General features: G+C 38.6%; 2 protein-coding genes across 5 annotated transcripts in view; one reads left to right on the top strand and one right to left on the bottom strand.

Annotated features, from left to right (window-relative positions):
* Window positions 1-15,404, bottom strand: part of LOC128639849 (pulmonary surfactant-associated protein A) — a 111,164-nt gene that overhangs the window by 94,718 nt on the left and 1,042 nt on the right. The gene's annotated exons all lie outside the window — the stretch shown is intronic.
* LOC128639848 (synaptotagmin-15) overlaps window positions 12,774-15,404 on the top strand; it is a 50,647-nt gene continuing 48,016 nt past the window's right edge. For all 4 annotated transcript variants that reach the window (XR_008399267.1, XM_053692062.1, XM_053692059.1 and 1 more), the window contains exon 1: window positions 12,774-12,932. Coding sequence is in view for 2 of the 4 variants with exons in the window: in XM_053692059.1 (XP_053548034.1) it covers window positions 12,926-12,932 (7 nt within the window). In the remaining 2 variants the exon portion in view is untranslated. The remainder of the gene's footprint in view (window positions 12,933-15,404) is intronic.

Genomic DNA, 15,404 nt, shown 5'->3' with positions numbered 1-15,404 from the left:
GAGGGGAGAGGGGGCATCCCTGACGAGTTCCTCTGTTCAAAACAATTTGGGGGGAGAGTAAATTATTTACAATTAGACTCGTATGAGGCTGATTGTATAGATTTTTAATGAAATCAAGGAACCCTCCTGAGAACCCGAACTTTTCTAAGGAAAAAAAAAAGATGATCATATTGAACCGAGTCGAAGGCTTTTTCAGCATCAACTGAAATAACCGCTAAATCTGGGGGGGCCCTGTCCCCTCTCCTCCCCTCCTCCCCCCTATAGAAGAAATATTCTGCTGTTACCAGCATTTCTCTAATTTTTGCTGAAGAATTTCGGGAGTTTAAGAACCCGGCTTGATCTTTATGAATGATATTACCTAGTATTTTTTGTAGCCTTTGTGCAAGAATTGATGTAAAAATCTTGTAATCGGAATTTAATAAAGCGATTGGCCTATATGACTCCCTTAAAGTTGGATCCTTCCCGCTTTTGAGTATCAGAGTCGTATAGGAGGATGAAAAAGATTTTGTCATCTCTTCTCCATCTATATACATGGAGTTGTATAATTTACAGAGATGTACTGATATCTCTGAGGATAGAATTTTAAAAAATTCGTTGGGCAGCCCATCCGGCCCGGAGGTTTTGTTAAGAGCAAGATCAGCGATAGTTTTCTTAATTTCTTCCTCTGTAATTTGGGCATTAAGAGTTTCAGATATATCATTAGAGATTTTGGGAACTGAGATTTTACTCCAGAAATCTTCCGCTTGAGCTGAGTCGGAGAGTCTAGCAGAATATAATTCTTGATAATATTTTTTCAATTCTTCCACTATTTCCTCATGTTTGAAAATTTCAGTCTCCCCTACGACTAATCTCTCAATTAACGAAGGTTTTTTTCACTTTTAACCAGTTTAGCTAATAATTTCCCCGACTTATTACCAAATTTGTATAATTTAGATTGTAATTTTAATTCTTTTTGGGTTTCTTTATACAATAAAAGATCATCTTTGTTACTTTTTGCACTAATATATTTATCCCAGTTGGCTGGATTTTGGTCCAAGAGAAATCGGTTATAGGCATTTGTTATTGCATTTGTTAGTTCCCTTTCTTTTTGTTGCATCTTCCTGTTTAATGAAGCCATATAGGTTATGATTTCGCCTCTCAACACAGCTTTCGCTGCCTCCCAAAAAATAGCGGGACGATCTCTGTATTCTAAATTATTGAAAGCATATTCATTAAACTTAACTCTAAGCCAGTTCTTGAATTTCATGTCAGAGGCTAAGTAGGAAGGAAAGAAAAAACGATTTGACTTAAATTTAGGCTACTTATCCTGGAGGTCTAAGATGATTGGCCCATGATCAGACAAACATATAGGAAGTATTTTTGTTTTAATCTCATAGGTGCACAATCTTTCGTCAATAAGAAAAAAATCAATTCTTGATAATGTTTTATGAGCTTTAGATAAGCAGGTATACTCTCTAACATCAGGATTCTGCATCCTCCATATGTCCCTAATGCCTAAGTTTTGCATTAGCTTCATGAGTAATTTAGCTTCCAAATTATCTTTTTATGCTTTTTTTGTTTTGTATTTTGTCTCAATCTGTCAAGCGGGCACTGAGGGGCCATGTTAAAGTCACCTGCAAGAATAAGGTTACCTTCCATCTTAGAGCGTATCTCAGTCTGCAATTGGTTCCAAAATTCTTGGTCAAGAATGTTAGGCGCATAGACGTTACACAATGTGAACACACGATTGTTAATTTTTATTTTTAAAATTACTGATCTCCCCTCCGGATCCACCCCGGCATAGAGTATTTCTGTATTAATTCTTTTCCCCACTAAAATGGCTACCCCTCTCTTTCTCCCCTGTCCCGGTGAGGCAAATATCTCCTTAACCCATGATGTCTTTAATTTTGATACTTCCTCTAGATTGAGGTGTGTTTCCTGGAGGAAAGCTATGTCAGTGTTTAGTTTCCTTAATTGGGTAATAATTAGTTTCCTCTTCATAGGGGTAGTGATACCTCCTACATTCCAGGATACTGTTTTAAAGTTAACCATTTATTTCAATAGATAGATACATGCAATTGGTGTGGGAGGCAAGGGGGAAAGGATAAATAAACCAGAGAGAGAAGAAAGAAGAGAGGAAAAAAAAACCAACGAAAAACCAAAAGACAATTATATTGGCAGGCAAATGCCATATTTCTTTGGTACCTACTAAATTCACTCACTGGCATTTAACCGACTCAGGAGATTTTCTGCCTCTTGCGCATTTTCAAACATAAATACTTCTCCCTTAACAAAAACCTTAAGTTTAGCAGGATAGTTAATCCAAGCCTGATAACCCTTCTGGATGAATTTAGAGCAGATTGGAGCTAGATTTCTCCTCTTAAGTGATGTTTCTGCTGAATAATCCTGGAATAGGAGAATATTGCTCTCTTTAAACATTATGGGCTGATTCTTACGAAAATGTTGGAGAAGGGTCACCTTGTCGTTAAAATTAAGTAATTTGGCTATCACTGGCCTGGGTCTAATATTGCCTCTATTGTCAACCTGTTGCTTCCCTGTTCTATGTGCCCTTTCTACCACTATTTGAGGATTACTAGAGGGAATTTTAAGTAACTGTACTAGAGTGTCTGAGATGAATGAGTTTAAGTTCTCGGGTTGTTTTGCTTCGGGTACCCCAATAATGCGGATATTATTTCTCCTGGATCTGTTTTCTAAATCTTCAATTTTACTTTGCATTTTGAATAAAGTGGCTGAGGTGGAGTCTATGCTTACACTATGTGTGATTGTAAGGTCCTCAAGATCGGACACCCTTTGTTCCACTTCATTAATTCTATTAGTGAATTGTCTCAATTCTTGGGACAGGAGTGAGATCTCTTGTTTAATCTCTGCCCTAAGGGCATCAAATTTAGGATTTAATGCTTCCGCAATGTTTGAAACTAGGGTCTGCATGTTCAAAGATTCATTAATAGAAAGTACATTAGCAGGGGTTGGCTGTATCTCGACAGCTGTCTCTATAATGTTTTTATTCCTTTTCTCTCTTGGTTTTGCTGCCATGACTGGCGGGGGAGTCCGGGAGTGACTATGAAGAAATGTATCCATATACTGTGTGATTCGCCTAGATAGTAAAGTGAATTACGTGAAGAAAAGGAGTAGGGATGTGAGAATGTGAGGAGTGTGAATGTGTGAATAGGGGAGGAGGAGGAAGTGAGGGAAGGGGGTGAGAAAAAGAAAGAGAAAAAAAAAAAGACCAAAAGAAAGAGATAGAAGGAGGAAAATCCTCAGTTTAATGGGGTAGTGCGTGTAAATTCCTGTGTAGGGGAGTCCCCACGCCAGCCAGTTGGCCTCAAGATTTTTACTTTAATAAGGAGTTTATCTAAAGTATAGATTTCAGCCAATCCCTAGCCCATGTTGTAGCTACGATTTTAGCAGTTTCCATGTAAAAATCAAAACAAGATAAATCCCTGTGTAAGCAGTACTTAATCAGATGGACAATTAACAACAGGATACATCTACAAACTCACTCTGAGTCAAATGGAGTAGATATATCAAGACAGGTGAAAACGATACTCAAATGTTTTCCCAACAAGCAGCAATATAGAAGGGCACAGGAACAACCTTTTGAGTGGAACATTTTTTTTCTTTTCCTTTCCCCTTCCCCCCTCTTTTCCCCCCTTCCTTTTTTAAGTAAGAGCCAGTTCTAAGGTATAGGTTCCAACTCACCCCTTACTATGTTATAGCTAATTTCTTAACAATCTTCATATATATAGGGTGTATTTATAAATCCACTTTAGGTTAGGTGCGGTGGATATAACAGAGCAATTATAGAAATATTTTAGTACTTTCTAAACTAACAGTAAAAACATAAGAGCACAGATGCACCTTCTTAATAAGAAGTTAAACTGGCAGCAGATTTCATTAAACTAACTGGGAGAAAAGTACCTAAACACAAAAAAAGAAAAGAGAAAAAAAAAAAAAAAAAAAAAATGCCAGGATTTGGTTATTTCAACACAGTATACCTGCCCTTGGTTAGAGTTTAAAATCTAGCATTGGTATATTTTTAGGGTGGTATCAGTGTTATTTTAGATTGTTCCCTTTCCTTTCCACTCAAGAACTGAACAGTCACATTTCAGAATGTAGCCAAGCCTAAGACACACTTAGCATCTGGGTCTGTGTTAAACTTTTGGAATAGTAGGCCCTAAGAAGGGAGTACACAAATCAGTGAGTTCTTTATAACAGAAGAATCAATTGTGGTAGCCGTTATTTTAGCTCAAGATTGGCCCATACTCTGTACATCAACAAAATGAGTCCCCTTCATTAATTCCAGCATTTCCCCATACAGTGATATAACTAAGGGAACAAAAGGAATAATCAGTTTCCAGGTATAAGTTTTCCGGTCAGGGGCCGCCTGTGATTAACTCTTGATACAACCACCGGGCAAAAAAAAAGGAGAAGATAAAATGGGAGAGAGTTCCAATGTACATAGGAGAGCTGAGTCCGCAAAAGTCCCCCTTACAGTGCAATCCTGATGAAAGGAGCATTACATTATTTTTAAAGAGAGAGCCTGAGCTAATGATATGAGCATAGACAGAGTAGCTTAGTTTATGTCTTCTTACCCCTGCTTTTATTCAGATTACGGGATCTTAGCCAGGATGATTCAGAGCACTGTCTTTCAGGCTCCTGGGTTCGTGTCTCCGGGCACCGCCTGCAACCGCAACTTTTCTGCAGTTGTCATCCCACAGCCGCGGGAGTAGCTCTGTGAAGGAGATCCCAGTTAGTTCACCTGGCTCTGATGCTCATCCGCCTGCTGGATTCATCCGCGTAGTTCCGGCGGGAGGTAAGAGGCCGGTTCCGTAATCCCCCAAACCAGGAGGGGGGCTCTATCAGTTCTCCACGCGCATCATCGGTGGGTGGAGGCGGCAGCTGCAACGCTGTCTGTTGATCAGGAACCGGTAAATTCTGCAGGGGGTAGTCGTCTGTCTTCTGCCCAAAAAAGAGTAACAAACTGCTCAGGCTTCTCAAATAAAGTCTGTAGCGCTTTATTACTTGTATGTCTTTTCGCTTTAGCCCAGTAGCAGGTGGAATGAGTTTTGGTATTGTCCACACATTTAGTGCGATTGGAGAGTATGCTAAGCAGGAACAATATTGAGTTCTCCGGTAAAGTTCTGTCGTAAGCGTATGGTCAGTGTATACGCTATGGAGGATAGCTGGGCTGTTGGTTTAAACCAGCTGCAGTGAGTCCCTCTAATCTGAGGGTTTCCAGGCACGAATTACCGCCAAGGTGTGACTGCATGGGAGAGATACCTGCACAGGTGCAAGGTGCAGTCTGTGCTCAGGCTCCTCCTCTTCCTCCCTAGAGCAAAAAACCAGGGCATGTCATTTTAAACAACTTTCCAATTTACTTTTATTACCAATTTTGCTTTGTTCTCTTGGTATTCTTAGTTGAAAGCTAAATTTAGGTAGGCTCATATGCTAATTTCTTAGACCTTGAAGGCCACCTCTTATCTGAATGTATTTTGACAGTTTTTCACCACTAGAGGGTGTTAGTTCATGTGTGTCATATAGATAACATTCTGCTCATGCAAGTGGAGTTACCTAGGAGCCAGCACTGATTGGCTAAAATTCAAGTCTGTCAAAAGAACTGAAATAAGGAGGCAGTTTGCAGAGGCTTAGATACAAGGTAATTACAGAGGTAAAAAGTATATTAATATAACTGTGTTGGTTATGCAAAACTAGGGAATGGGTAACGTATATGTTTTATGTCTTTAATTGTTTAATGATTACCCCTCCCACCCTCAAAACTGAGTTTTCCCTCCCTTTCCCCTACACTTTGCCCCACCTGGATACACTACCCTAGGCTAAGTATATTGCAGCTGACCTATTTATTCACCTCTTGGCTATAGACACTAGCTTTTTTAATGCTCCTTATAGTTTTCATACTCTTTTTGATGCGTACGGTACCTACTCTATAGGTGAACTAACTCTGAGAAATAGGCTTAATAATATATAATTTCTATATAAGGCTGAGTGAACATCATTAGCAAATTGCCACAGACCTCATAGAACAAGTTAGATATTGTATCTTAATATTTTGAAGTGCAGAATTTAAGTAATTGAAAAGGACATTAATCCATCCATGTTTCTTTGTTGTATAATATACAGTTGCAAAATTGTCTATGTCTGTCTGTCACATCCTGCTGTAACTTAATTTTATATTTTCAATAAAATCTATTTGGGAAAAATTATAAATTATATCCGGATACATGGCAATTTATAGCAATTAATCAGATTCAGAAGGAATGTCTATAACCAGTAAAACAATAAAAAAAAACTTTATGATGCCTCCACAAATCTCAGCCTTAGGGAATATAATATAACTAAATTAAATATAATATTCAGAGCTTTCCTTATAGCAAGCTAAAATTTAACTGCACAATATCTATGAAAAGATTTCTTATATTGGTAGGTGAATTAGATTCCTAGACACTATAAACCAGACTATAGGGGTAGTACATATATATAAATGAACTTATAATTTATATCATGCCTATCTCAATAAAAACTTTAAATGCAATAACTGCTTAATTATAAGTAAATACTTTTTATGCTTCCGCAAATGTTTGCTCCTCCAAGCCCTGGGTTATTACTAGTGAAGCTGTGTATTTCCTCTGCATCCGGTCCCACAAAATCTTAGTCCCCAGGAAAAACGGGCAATAATTTCCAAGGATACTAAAAATATGAGATGGGTACCACCAGAATTCAAAAGTTCTCTTTCAGGGAACAAAAATTGGACATGGGGGGGGCGGAGCCAACCGCCACTGGAGATGGCTGCTTAAAAGAGGAGCTCCATACAAAGACTACCAAAATAGAGCCTAAAGTACATACTAAATCCGAATAATTGGGCTGAAAAGTTAAGAGATGAAAGCCTAAACCTGTCAGCTGTACAGAGGTACCCATCGTATGACTATTTCAAAGCTGTAACCCAGTGATGTGCATACTGCCTGAATGGCACAGAATGAACCCCATGCAATGGCGATTTCTAGCTGCGCCACATTTCCTAGCACTAACTTGGTTGACCTGGCTTTGTTAAATCCCTGGGAAAAGAAGCTGCACTTCTAGTGTTTTAAAAAATAAATAAAAAAAATAACAAGTATCTGATGGAAGATGGAGCTGTTCACATTTCTTGCAGCCCTGACTGACCTATTGGATACAGACCATGTGAGACTCTTGGAATCTATGGAAGAAGCATTTAGCTCTCCTATTCAAGATCCGGCAGGTACAGATTCATTCCCAGCTGGGATGTATATTGAGTTTGCTCAGCGGAGTTCTGGCTGTAATTACGGGGCGGTAGTCAGTGAATCAATGAAGCCATCACCAAACTTGGAGGATAGCACTTTGGATTCATTAAATACAGTGCTCTGCGATCTGCCCTTTTTATATGATGGAACACCCGCCCACTCTCATGGGAAACAACTGGAGCAAGTTCGGACCGGTGTCCAGGGCCGTCTTTAACACGGCAGCTGCCCAGGGCCCAGTTTCTGTTGAGGGGCCCAAGAGTTTTTTTTCTTTTATGGTTCATACCAGACTGCTGATGTGACATTTGGAACACACACATTCAGTCCTAATACTGTCAAAGTCAAAAGTACTCTGCTTATATTTTTTTTTTTAAAAACTGTGCCAGACCGTGCCGGTGTCATGTGACATGCCAAGCTATTGCCATGTGCTGTTTTAAATGTGCACTGTGCAGCACTGAATGCAAAGCCCTAACTTGGCATCCAGCCATTCCCACTGCATGATAAAAGGTCCTACTGGGGTTACCACTGTTACCAGGTAACTGCTTTGGTGGTAGGGATTGTTTCTGGGTAGGGCTGACTGTAGGCGCATGCAGCAGAAAGCTGGAGCAGCAAGCACGTGAGGATTTGAGCATCTGTGCAGCTGCATACACTGCCCTCTTCAGTCTTGAGGCTGTGTGACTCATCTCACACTGTATCCATGCAGCCTTGGACAGACAGCATCCAGTCTGCTGGTCCCCTTAGCCCTGCTCTTTCTGCTGTGGCCCTAAGATCAACTAACTGAAGTTTGTTAGGGGAACAGTGCTTAGTAGAAAGGTGTCAGTGGGAAGAATAAGTGAGTGCAAATAAGTTCCTAGCAAAGAAGTGACATGTGCTGCTGTGGCTGATGTATAGTGTCATGCTGATACTTCACACATTAATATAAGGTTTATTTTTATAGTTTTTGTTTTCGCTCCGTCTCAGATTTTACAGCTTCCCATAGTAGTTCTGCTGTTCCAGTCAGTAAACTTATATTTGTCTGCACCTCCATGCTTCCTCCTCAGTCTTTACCTTGCTTTGCTCCTGTTGGCTGCCCTAAATCTCTTTAGCCAGCTAACCTCACACCAGAATCACATTCAAAAGAATATTAAATGAATCCACAGTGGAGGAATTTATATTTTTATTTACTTATTAGTACTGCTTAGGTCCAGTTTCACATATTGCAATTTATTTCATTTTTTTAAATGATTAGCTCAGCAGTGGATAATCCACTGCTGGGCTAATAATTTTAAAAAAAATTGATTTAGTTGTTTTTTGGGATGTTGGGGTGGAGAGCGAAATTGCATGGGGGGGCCCAAGAAAATGTTTGCCCAGGGTCCAGTCAATATTAGGTGTCCTAAGCTATACGGCATGAAAGTGGGTTGCAGAACGGATTCTCCAGACAGCAGGAGACCCATATGCCGGCTTGCATATTGGGATTCACCAAGCATGGCTTTTCAGGTATATGGCGATGGATTACACCCTAAGTTTGTGTCGCAGCTGTGGAAGACAGGTATGGGTTAGAACTTCTTACCGAGACAGATCGATCCTAAGGCAGGAGACGGAGAGTTGAAGGGGGATGCCTCTTACATACAGCTATCTCTTCTCTAGCCTTCACTATGCCTCTCACATCTTATGTAGTGTGTGAAGCTGTGCTTTCTCCCAATTGTGAAATGACAGTCTTATCTCACAGACTCGAAGTACTAGCAACAGTTGTTTTGCTCCCACTACAAACTCAGGGGGTTATTTATATGGGACATTTGTTAACGTTTACATAACTTTAAGGGGCTACTTACATTGATGTTCTCTGTTCTAGCTATTACTGCTTAGTGTGGCTCTGGTTGCTACACCATTTAGGGATTATATTTGTGTGTATCTCTAATTGACGTCTATAATATGCTCTACTTTATATATAAAATGGAATGTTGTTTTCTATAGGTATGTTTCTACAGTTGCAGTTTGTTGAATATATATCATCTAGAAGGATCTAGAATTGTATTTTTGTAATTTCCCCTGCCTTCAATGGGTCTCCCCTTTCCAAATGAGATGCCTGATATCATATTGAGTAAGGGCCATTAGTATATATTTTACAAAAAAATGTTTGTGCTGTTTTATCCTTCTTTGTTTGAGGCCCTGTTTCTTCTAGCATTTGCACAATGTGTTTTACTTGCCTCCGATGAATGTTGGGATAATAGCCTTACCACTCACATGAGACACTCATTATTCCCATATCCTTACTAATACCTACCAGAACTCATTTGGGGGTTCCATACTTTGAATGTTGAGTTTTATGCCCCTTTGGTACAGGCGTTGCCAGCGGCCGAGGCCGCGCCTTACCAATTATTATATCCAGCAATATAGCTGTTAAATAACATTTAATTGATTTGTCCCCTTCCTGTAATGATGTTTCTCCAATGTTGTCATCTACTTTATATAGAGTGTGTCATCTGTTCCCACACCAAACCTAGTCACAAGGTTCTCTAGCATTCTAGAAGCAGTCTCTCATAGTTAAGTGTACTATGTATTACAAAGGTCCCATCCCAACTTACATAGTCCATTTTTGCTTATGCCTATAACTTGCTTATTTATGTTAATTTATCACATCTTAGATAGATTAGACTATATGTGTCGCTTGCATCGAGCTTCTAATGACAAACCATAGTGCTCATTATATTTGTTAAACTTACTCCAAACTGATATGCCTACTACTAGGAGAAGTTACAATCCATTTACTAATAGGTTTAGCTACTTAGATTACAAGTATCCTACTGAGTGTTAGGTTGCCATAATATGAGGTGAAGTGAGCAAGTTCTTAACCTGCCGGTGAAGGCATAGATATACTGGGACACACAGTTCTATTTCAAAGTCACTAATATCGTTTTTAGTGCAGGCCGGACCTGCATTGCTATTATTATTTTTGGTCTTACTATGCATCACATTTCGAACAAGCTCCATAAGCTTTGCCAGCTATATGAATATTGAACTTGGGGATCTCTTGTACTATATAATTAGCCTATAAGGTAGACATTGCGCTCTAACAACCACCTCCCCCCCCCAATACACCATAATATACCTCCTAAATTAGGAGGGTTAACTAAGCGGTTTCTCTTGACTATGCCGCACCCTAACCATTTCCTTCATGAGTACATCCTGTAGTATAACATGATATTGATAATATTTCCCCTTTGTAGGAAGTTCACATATAACTGCCTGTTAAGCTGAGGGTTTCAGTTCACCTCCAGGCTTGATGGTGGCACTCCATTGTGCATTTGGTGTGGGAAGTGTAATCCTATTATAATCCTCTTTGAGTTTGGTAAATTTTTATGCAATTCCAAGGCACTCCCTTAATCATTATGTCCTTTGGAAGCATGTTGACTTTCTTTTGGGGTTTATCAGAATGCCTTAAAATGTTGTTGCATTTGTCAATCATCAGTCCTGGGGAGTCTTTAGGGAGTGATATCCCCTTCCTCCTGGAGTTCAGTCACTGGCAGGACCTCCACTGTCATCTGGTGTTCTTCTGGTCATCTCTGGTGGGATCACTTCTGTCATCTGGTGGGATCCTGCTGTCATCTGGCGGGATCCTGCTGTCATCTGGTGGGCTCCTGCTGTCATCTGGTGGGATCCTGTCGAGATCTGGTGGGATTACTGCTGTCATCTGGGCTGTCTTCCTGTAGATTTCTGGATTGAAGCGTAGTCCTCATCTGTCTTCACGAAGTATCCGTTCAATCTGGGCTTACAACGTCTGTTCCTCCTCTGATGGCATCATTCTTATCATCATCAGATCTGGATCGAATCGCGTTCTTACTAGGAAGTATCTGGAATTCATCCTTCAAACATATCATGAATTTGAATTCTTTACCCACTGAGCTAGATACTTCATTTCTATCTGATCTTCTATACTTCACTACAGTGGTACAGGTATATCATTTAATTCAACTTCTATGACTTGTAATTGGGACCTAGGATGGCACGCTCCCAACTGAATAATATGGACCCATTTATCTATAAAACTATAATTTTTGGGGATCCTTATTTTATAGGCAACTGGAGATATTTTGTCAGTAATTACAAAATGACCCTTCCGTGATGGAAGAAACTTCTTCTCCTTAACCTAATCTCTTCGAAAGTTATAAATATAAACCTTATCATTAATTTCATATACCATTTTGGAAGTTTTGAGATCATAATAAGTTTTAGCAGCAATTGCGGCTTTCTCTGTTTCTTTGAGCAAATGCAAAAGTATACTGCAGATGCTTCCTTGAGTTTTCTACATACTGATGCGTAGTAGCGGCATTTATTAAATTCTGGTCTGAGGTGCGATACAGTAAATTTTGAGGTAGAACCATTCTTCTACCAGTCATCAATTCAAAAGGTGACATCTTAGTAGCACTATTTGGTGTTGCTCTTAATGCCATTAGGACCAGAGGCAATTTTACATCCCAGTCTGTTTCACTCACAAACTTTTTGAGGATTTTCACAATGGACTGGTTGTAACGCCCTACAGCACATTCTAACAAGCCATTTATAACTGTCCCTAATTGGTTGTAGCAGAAAAAGAAACCTAAGTTACAATTCAGATTAGGGATACGCATTTGTCTATTTCATTAGCAAACAAATGCCGAATATTAGCAGCATTTGGTTATTCTCTGAGCCAGATTTCTTCTTGTGTGCAAATTAATATCTTAATGTGTTGTACTTTCACAAGAAGAATCCAGCTTCGAAAATAGTTGAATTCTGCTAATGGTCGCCATATTTGGCTTTAGTTTTCTACCGAAATAGACAAAACGCACAGCCTTAATTCAGATGGATATTCTGATTTACTTCTATTATCTAATTTGCTTCATTCTCTTGGTATTCTCTGTTCAAAATGATATCTGGGTAGACCTGCAAGCAGCAAACTACTGGGAGTTAGCTGCAGGTTGGTGGCTGCACAAATATGCCACTTCTCATTGGCTGACCTGATGTGGTCAGCTAGCTCCCAGTAGTACATTGCCGCTCCAACAAAGGATACAGAGAAAATGAAACAAATTACATAAAATAAGTAAATTTAAAATGTGTTTAAAATTGCATGAACTATCTGAATCATGAAAAAACTAAATGTTGAGTTTCATGTCCCTTTAACAGCAATACGTTGTAGGTCGCAGCTACAGCATTAAAAGGATAAGTCAAAGGCAACAAGTGTCTACAGGATGCTATGCAGAGTTGACATCACAAGAAGAGATATCTGTGGTTTTGTAAAGTATATACAGTCCAGTTACTTGTTCTGAAATCATGTTGGTCCACTAAAAAGTATCACTACTTACTAAGAAAAGAAGGATCACAATCTTTTCATACCAGAAGACTCAGCAGGATGTGTAAAGGAGCAGACACTAGAACAGGCTCCACGCCCCTGTCAGCTACCAGGCTTAGCCGAGGGAGAAAGAGATTTGTTCATGTCAGTGTGTGCTGGAAGGGGAGTGTCATGAAAAAACACACAGCGCAGTGTATGTGGCTGCAGCACAAGCAGGCAAGGTGACTGTAATCAGGTCCAGAAATCCCAGGTGCTATCTGGGGGGAGATGTAAATACTGCATGAACTGCAGGTCACCTGAATTTCTCAAGGTGGGCTCCAAACATCTGCCACCATAAGCACAGGCTGCAATGTCTGGTGAGTGACCGCTTATGCACCTGTTACATGTACTGAACTTTCTATGCTTATTTAGATCTACTCCTTTCTGTAAACGAGCTATAAGATTTTCCACAATAGTATTCTACAGTCTGTAAATAATGATTTGTTTGTGATTTGATTTCAAATTAAGAATATTCATAGACTGAGGCTATATTAAAACAAAATATGAATGTTGTGGTTTATCACTTTTTATCGGATTGTGAATGAACAATTCTTGAAAGATAGCAATTTGCCTTCTAATATAACAAAACTTAAGCTAAAAAAAAGGGCTTAAATACTTATTAAAGTAATATTGAAACCAGAAATGTCATTTTAAGTTAAAAAAAAATAAATTCTTGCATTATTTTTGTCACTTAATTTGTATATAGAATTATTTTGTATTTTAATTTCTCTACCATTGAAAAATAGCATTTAATCAAATTTGTTGAAAGATTTTTATTAACATGATCATGGATTTTAAAATTTGTAGGGCAGAAATAATATTATATCACTGTTGACAAAAGAACTAGTGTTTGACCTTTTTCCTGGACCAGTATCTATTTAAATATTAAATAAGCATTTATAGCTTGACCACATTGTAAGGGCATGTCCACCTGCAATGAACTGTGTAATCTATATTATAAAGCTTTTTTTTCACACCAGGAAACTGTATACTTTCTGTTTTTGTTCCATATTGCTCAAAAATTTCTTGCAAATATTGAGATATGGTGACATTTCAAAATATTTCAAATTCCATTTCAGTCTCCTGTTTAAAAGACATATTTTAATTGGCTCTGCAGGTGTCTTACAGACAACTTCAAAGTGTGCAGCTCATAATAGATCGTTATATGCTACTAATTACTACAAACAGCCTAAACTCAGGTCAATGTAGAAAATAATACATCTAGAAATGATGGCACTGTTAAGGTAGAACTTCTACCTATGCATGAATCTTAGATACATGATCATTTAAAATCAGTTCTAGAAATGTTACTTATGATGACTTTTTATGTTAAAGGAATAGTTTTGTCAAAATTAAACCTTCATGATTCAGATAGAGGATGCAATTTTAAGCAACTTTCTAATTTATTCCTATTATCAAATTTTCTTTATTTGAATGTAAGCTTAGGAGCCAGCCCATTTTTGGTTTAGCATCCGGGTAGTGCTTGCTGATTGGTGGCTACATTTAGACACCAATCAGAAAGTGCTACCCAGGTACTCAACCAAAAATGGGCCGGCTCCTATGCTTACATTCTTGCTTTTTCAAATAAAGATAGCAAGAGAACGAAGAAAAGTTGATAATAGGAGTAAGTTAGAAAGTTGCTTAAAGTCGCATGCTTTATCTTAATCATGAAAGTTTAATGTTGATTAGACTATTCCTTTTAAAGGGACATTCTAGTGCACAAATTGCATGCAATGTTTACACTATAGACTCTGTTTATAAGATGCAAAGGTATTAAACACATAGTTACAGCATTGATAGTTTAGAAATTGCATGTTCTAACCAATAAGAACATACACTTTTTGCACTTAAATTTCCATTTAACTTATGTTTGTTACTTTGAAAGAAACGTCAATCTAAACCTCCCAGTAATGATCAAACTGTGCCAAACTGCTCAGACTCTGTTACTACACAACCAAGACCTGTGTCACCCAACTCCCCCTGGATCACCCACACTCTACCCCCTATCCCCCCAGTTTCAGCTGTGACAATAGGGGTAACCTATGTAAACCTGCACCCCATTGAGTACTAAAATACGGCTTGAATTAAAGAGACATTAAACACCTTTTGCTTTTGTAAAAATTGGTTCTTTATTTCATGCTCCCTAGAGAGGCCAAAAAATAGGACAAGCACATTTTTTTTAACCCCAAAACAACTGGTGTTTAATGTCCTTTTAACTCTGGGAAAATTTACAGGTAGCTTTCAAAGCAAACGTTAATATAGATTGGGAAAATGTCCTTTTAACATTGAATAAAACAGCTGAGCAAACAGCCAAGATACTGTATGGTGCTCTAAATACCACACCAAAAAGAGACTTCAAGGCTGTTGAATTTCAAAGTCCAAAAAGGTTGGGAAAAGCTTCTTGAAAATTATTTTCTAATGGATTGGAACAGCATAGACAATATGGGGGAGGGGCTTGTGGTGCTACAAATATATTTGTGAAGCTGGTGATTAGTAGTTTAAATTGCCTACTACTGGGTTTTCTAGTGGATTAGAGGAATTTTGAATTTAAGAAACCTGTGTTGATCACACAGGATGGATTTGTGTATGAGTGAGTAACTCACTTCTGCATTTTGTTTATTGTGAGGATGGCACATGACTCATTTTGTACCTCTTTAAATGCGTAGGTGTTGCTTTTCACCACATGCGGGAGGAGAAGCCTACATGAAAGTACGTGGAGTCTAACCTTTAGTAATTAGCTATGAATGTTGAATTTACTTATTTCCATTAATAATCCCCTCACCTGTGTG

Source organism: Bombina bombina, chromosome 9, assembly GCF_027579735.1.
Source record: "Bombina bombina isolate aBomBom1 chromosome 9, aBomBom1.pri, whole genome shotgun sequence".
In the NCBI taxonomy this organism is placed as follows: domain Eukaryota; kingdom Metazoa; phylum Chordata; class Amphibia; order Anura; family Bombinatoridae; genus Bombina; species Bombina bombina.
The sequence above is the reverse complement of the archived record's forward strand: the minus strand, read 5'-3'. Positions and strand labels throughout refer to the sequence as shown.